Here is a 5,926-nt window from a genome sequence, read left to right as displayed (position 1 = left end):
GTATGAGGTGAGACGGTGAACTGATGTTGAACCGGGCAGTCAGCTGCTGCTGCTGCTACAATACAGTATGAGGTGAGACGGTGAACTGATGTTGAACCGGGCAGTCAGCTGCTGCTGCTCCAATACAGTATGAGGTGAGACGGTGAACTGATGTTGAACCGGGCAGTCAGCTGCTGCTGCTCCAATACAGTAGGTGGTGAGACGGTGAACTGATGTTGAACAGGGCAGTCAGCTGCTGCTGCTCCAATACAGTATGAGGTGAGACGGTAAACTGATGTTGAACCGGGCAGTCAGCTGCTGCTGCTCCAATACAGTATGAGGTGAGACGGTGAACTGATGTTGAACCGGGCAGTCAGCTGCTGCTGCTGCTCCAATACAGTATGAGGTGAGACGGTGAACTGATGTTGAACCGGGCAGTCAGCTGCTGCTGCTCCAATACAGTATGAGGTGAGACGGTGAACTGATGTTGAACCGGGCAGTCACCTGCTGCTGCTCCAATACAGTATGAGGTGAGACGGTGAACTGACGTTGAACCGGGCAGTCAGCTGCTGCTGCTCCAATACTGTATGAGGTGAAACGGTGAACTGACGTTGAATCATAATTAAGTTAATAAAAATGTATTAGTGAAACTGTTAAATAGTATATGGCAAATGAAATATATTACGCTATTGTTATCATATAGAAACATCATGTAATATTGTACATCATATTAAATATATTACGGTATTGTTATCATAATGGAACATCATGGAATATTGTACATCATATTAAATATATTACTCTATTGTTATCATATAGAAACATCATGGAATATTGTACATCATATTAAATATATTACTCTATTATCACATAGAAACATCATGGAATATTGTACATCATATTAAATATATTACTCTGTTATCATATAGAAACATCATGGAATATTGTACATCATATTAAATATATTACTCTATTGTTATCATATAGAAACATCATGGAATATTGTACATCATATTAAATATATTACTCTATTGTTATCATATAGAAACATCATGGAATATTGTACATCATATTAAATATATTACTCTATTGTTATCATATAGAAACATCATGGAATATTGTACATCATATTAAATATATTACTCTATTGTTATCATATAGAAACATCATGGAATATTGTACATCATATTAGCATCAACATACATTATTGTTTCATTCAATTTCACATAATAAGGATATTTAATATTTTCAAGTTCAGAAGTCAGAACTCATCACCTGCTATGTAAAAGAGACAGAAGAATGCACAATGGTCAATGCTACCTGGGATCCTTGGGACATCCCTACCCTAAACCCTAACTTAACCATTTTAAATGTCAACTTCAATTGGCTAGAGACATCCCAAGGATGTATCTCTACCTGAAAATACATGATCTAAGTGTTTGATAGTTTGTATTCAGCAGTCATAAAGACATATTTACTTTAATGAACTACGAAAATAGTGATTTTGTCAGACAGCATAGACAGCAGCTCTACACTTTATTGACTGACTGATCCATTCATCCTTCCATCCCTCCTCAGCCTTCCTCTCCTCTGAAGACCCAGTGAGGGTGGAGCTCAGTCAGAGAGCTGTTGAGGGACTGGTTAGGAAGAACACTTCTACAGCCAGAGAGGTGAGAGGTCACACATGGTTTAGATGGTAAATATTTATGTCCCCTTAGTGGTTCATCACATCAGCTAAAGGGAATATGTTCCATCTGTGTTTATTTACATTAGTGCAAATTGTCCACTGATATTGGTGTAATTTCTCACCCCTTTTGGCTGTATGAAAGTTAATTTCCTCTCAGACACACACATTTGTTCTTTGTTATTATGAAGGTCATTTGTGTAGAATGTACTTTCCCACACTCATTCAACCCACTTCTTTACGTTGCTTATTTATATTCAGTGGCCTGACTGCATCCAGACTATGTCAAAGGCCCATCCTGGTAGATCTGAACCTAATGCATCTTGGAGTAATCAGATAACAGAAGTCACATTTAGGTGCCTGGTGTAACTGAGTCCATAGATGCTTCATATCCATTACTTTGATATAATATGACTAAATGTGGTTCTGTGTTGCAGGGGCAGTCAAGAAATGGAACAGCAAGGCAACAGAACAAGAGACCACCTCAAGCCCCCTGGTAGAGCCGGGGGTGGTGTTTACCACTCCACCAGGAGAGCTGTGGGAGACCACCTCAAGCCCCCGGTAGAGCCGGGGGTGGTGTTTACCACTCCACCAGCAGAGCTGTGGGAGACCACCTCAAGCCCCTGGTAGAGCCGGGGGTAGTGTTTACCACTCCACCAGCAGAGCTGTGGGAGACCACCTCAAGCCCCCGGTAGAGCCGGGGGTGGTGTTTACCACTCCACCAGCAGAGCTGTGGGAGACCACCTCAAGCCCCTGGTAGAGCCGGGGGTGGTGTTTACCACTCCACCAGCAGAGCTGTGGGAGACCACCTCAAGCCCCTGGTAGAGCCGGGGGTGGTGTTTACCACTCCACCAGCAGAGCTGTGGGAGACCACCTCAAGGCCCTGGTAGAGCCGGGGGTGGTGTTTACCACTCCACCAGCAGAGCTGTGGGAGACCACCTCAAGCCCCTGGTAGAGCCGGGGGTGGTGTTTACCACTCCACCAGCAGAGCTGTGGGAGACCACCTCAAGGCCCTGGTAGAGCCGGGGGTGGTGTTTACCACTCCACCAGCAGAGCTGTGGGAGACCACCTCAAGCCCCTGGTAGAGCCGGGGGTGGTATTTACCACTCCACCAGCAGAGCTGTGGGAGACCACCTCAAGCCCCTGGTAGAGCCGCGACACCTTCCTGTTCAAGTGAGCACATCACAACAAGGTGAGTCCAACAATGTATTGGATGCTGCTCTATAAATGATGTACTATGCCAGGGAGATGTGTATACTGTAGCTAAGAAAGTAATACTAAGTGTATGTTGTGTAGTAAGGTGTTAATAGCCCATGTGCCTCACACGAATAATTTGGTCCCTTTCCCCTCTCATAATTTAGCCTACTGCTCTGACTTGGTGCTGCACATGTAGACTATAGCCTTTAGAGAAATGTCATCATCAAATATTGTAAGAGCTTTCAAAGTCTGCTTACATAGAGTTATGACTTGGTGTACAGGGAGAATACTGTAAGAGCGGCCCATAACAACATTTCTAAAGTGCTGAACTAACGATTATATTGACTGCGTCTGTCCAGCTCTCTCATTAATGTCTTCATCAAAATTACGGATTGCCTGTAGTCCACTTGTTGTCCCCTTATGCCATAGTTTGTACATCTCAAGTGTCAGTAGAAACCACATTTGTTTAAGCAAGTCAGCCATATCAGCTATGTTTTTTAAAAAGGATTCACTCCATGGTGCTGAAAAGAAAGCTCTGCTGTTGGGATAGCTTTATGTCTACCATAACAGTTTGTGGGCACTGTTTGTCAAAGTTATAGTGCAATTCATGTATTGTTTAGTGTTGTGTTGTGTAGTGGTTTTGCTGGCATTCATCTAAAACATTTTGGGGGAGTTTTCCCCACCAAAATGTACATGCTGCAATCACCACGGGGTGAATTATAACACATCAACCCTGTTACCTATAGATAGACAGTCTAGAAATCTTTAAACAATTTACATTTGTTTGGTAAGCTTGCATTCCATTCCCCCTGTCACATGGGGATCTATGGTTGATTCTAAATGAAACAGTCAACTCAGTTACAGTCAACCCTGTCACTTTATTTGGCACTTAATAGACACTTGCTATAGTATGTATTTTTTTAAACTTTTGAGATGGGAAAACATGTGTTTTATTAAGTTGAACATGTGCTCTTTATGACAGAATGTTAGAATTAGGTGAAATAAAAGTTACACTCCCCAAAAGGTGCTCAACTGGTGGAATGACCCAAGTACTGAACTGGAGGTGGGAGAGCTAACGATGCGTCTACTGTTGCTCTCTCCTCAGATTCTTAGAGAAGCTATTTCAATCTGATATTTCTCCTCTGGTCTAAAATAGATGTGTATAGAGTACTCCTCTCTAATATAACATGTCACACATTGTAGCAAACTGATGGAATGTTAGGCGTCTCATTGAAAGTCTAACATCTACCATGACTACTGGATGTTTCAATTCTAATAAATAACAAAACAATCCACACCGTAACAACAATATTGTTTTTTAAATTTAATGCTTTTATTAAAACGTAAAACTTTAATAACAAAAATGACATCGTCAAACATCACTGGCCTGACTTGAGTAGCTCTGCCCGGGGATGGAGCCAGTAACTTAGCTGCTACCGGTCCGGTCCAGGCTACCTGCAGACCTCCTCCCAGACCTCCTTTTCAGCACCTCCCCTTAACAGGTGAGGTGGTGGAAATGATCAGAGTTGCCTTCAACTTGAATAAAGATGAGAAACTCTGGTTTGTGGAGCCACTGGTCTGAGGGGAGGACTTCTGTTTAAACCATTTCCATTTTGGGGATATTTTCTAGGACAGTAGAGGTGGTGAGCAGAGATGAATTTAATTAGGATAAAGATGAGAACCTCTGCTCTGGGGAGGAGAGTCACTGACTTTCGATGGTTTGTTGCCTGATAAAGAGGATACTTGCTGGCTTGAGGAGACGATCATGTTTTGTGGAGGAAATGTGGCTTGATGACTTAAAGAGGAGGAGGAATTATTGGGCGACACTTTTAATGACCAACGTAACCTCAGTGGAACTGTGGCTTCTTCGAGTTCCAGCTCTAGGCAGACAGCAGGTCAGGAATGCTGTAAGACATCAGAGACAGGTAAGTATCTATATATTTACATGTTCCAGCTCTAGGCAGACAGCAGGTCAGGAATGCTGTCAGACATCAGAGACAGGTAAGTATCTATATATTTACATGTTCCAGCTCTAGGCAGACAGCAGGTCAGGAATGCTGTAAGACATCAGAGACAGGTAAGTATCTATATATTTACATGTTCCAGCTCTAGGCAGACAGCAGGTCAGGAATGCTGTAAGACATCAGAGACAGGTAAGTATCTATATATTTACATGTTCCAGCTCTAGGCAGACAGCAGGTCAGGAATGCTGTAAGACATCAGAGACAGGTAAGTATCTATATATTTACATGTGTGTTGCATGTACACTAAACCCTCACATTTGGATAATGTCACTTTTTAAAGTGACAACATATATATTAACAGTGTAAAACATGAATAGATGTTTAAACATTCTTTACCCCATCTTAATTCTCTTCCAGATGCCTGGCCTTTTCTTGTTCTTGGAGGTTGGCTCTGATGTTTCAGCCTCTTCTGGAGCTTCTAGCTGCTGGCTGTCTGGCCCCCCCTGTTGGTTCTCTGGCCACTCCTGCTGGTTCTCTGAACTCCCCTCCTGGATCTCTGCCCATGCCTGTTGCCTCCTTGGCCTTTCCTGGTGGCCATCTCCAGATCCAGTGGGCTGTGTTGTCTCCAGATAATCGTGGCTGTGTTGGGTGGTTAGACACCGGGTGTTGATTTGAGCATCGGCCTCCAGATTCATCTGCTCCAGGTAATGTCCCTTCATCTTCCCCCTCTCCTCCTTCAGTTTCTGATGAGTTTGTTTTTTAAGCAGGGACTGCTCTCTCCACTGCTTATTAAAATCCTCCATCTTCTTCCTTCTCTTCTCAGCCTTCAGCAGCTCCTTCCTCTTCTCCCTCTCTCTCTCTGCCCGTGTCATGGTGGCTGTTAGCCTTGTGTGTCCAGGGATGGCTGGTAGGGGAGAAGAAGTAGAGTTCACATTCAACTTAGGGATCTGGTATCAACTTAAATGTAATGGACACAGGGAATGAAGAATAGAAAACACAATTTAATCTCAATGATTCTTTACTCTTTTCAGTTGAGCAAGGCATGGAATTTGTCAATAAAGTGCAATAATTCCCGAATTGACCCTAAGTTGAACATAAGTCC

The 5,926-nt window shown here is 43.0% G+C and overlaps 1 protein-coding gene across 1 annotated transcript; it reads right to left on the bottom strand.

The window, feature by feature from the left end:
* Positions 1-4,209: 4,209 nt before the first annotated feature.
* LOC129850370 (coiled-coil domain-containing protein 34-like) lies at positions 4,210-5,696 on the bottom strand. Its single transcript, XM_055916823.1, has 2 exons — positions 5,221-5,696; positions 4,210-4,765 (listed from the first exon to the last, which is right to left on the bottom strand). Exons 1-2 carry the CDS (start codon positions 5,694-5,696, stop codon positions 4,741-4,743), a joined length of 501 nt encoding a protein of 166 aa, XP_055772798.1. The 3' UTR covers positions 4,210-4,740.
* Positions 5,697-5,926: the final 230 nt, after the last annotated feature.

The sequence above is a fragment of the Salvelinus fontinalis genome, unplaced genomic scaffold (genome assembly GCF_029448725.1).
Source record: "Salvelinus fontinalis isolate EN_2023a unplaced genomic scaffold, ASM2944872v1 scaffold_1972, whole genome shotgun sequence".
Classification (NCBI taxonomy): Eukaryota; Metazoa; Chordata; class Actinopteri; order Salmoniformes; family Salmonidae; genus Salvelinus; species Salvelinus fontinalis.
The sequence above is the reverse complement of the archived record's forward strand: the minus strand, read 5'-3'. Positions and strand labels throughout refer to the sequence as shown.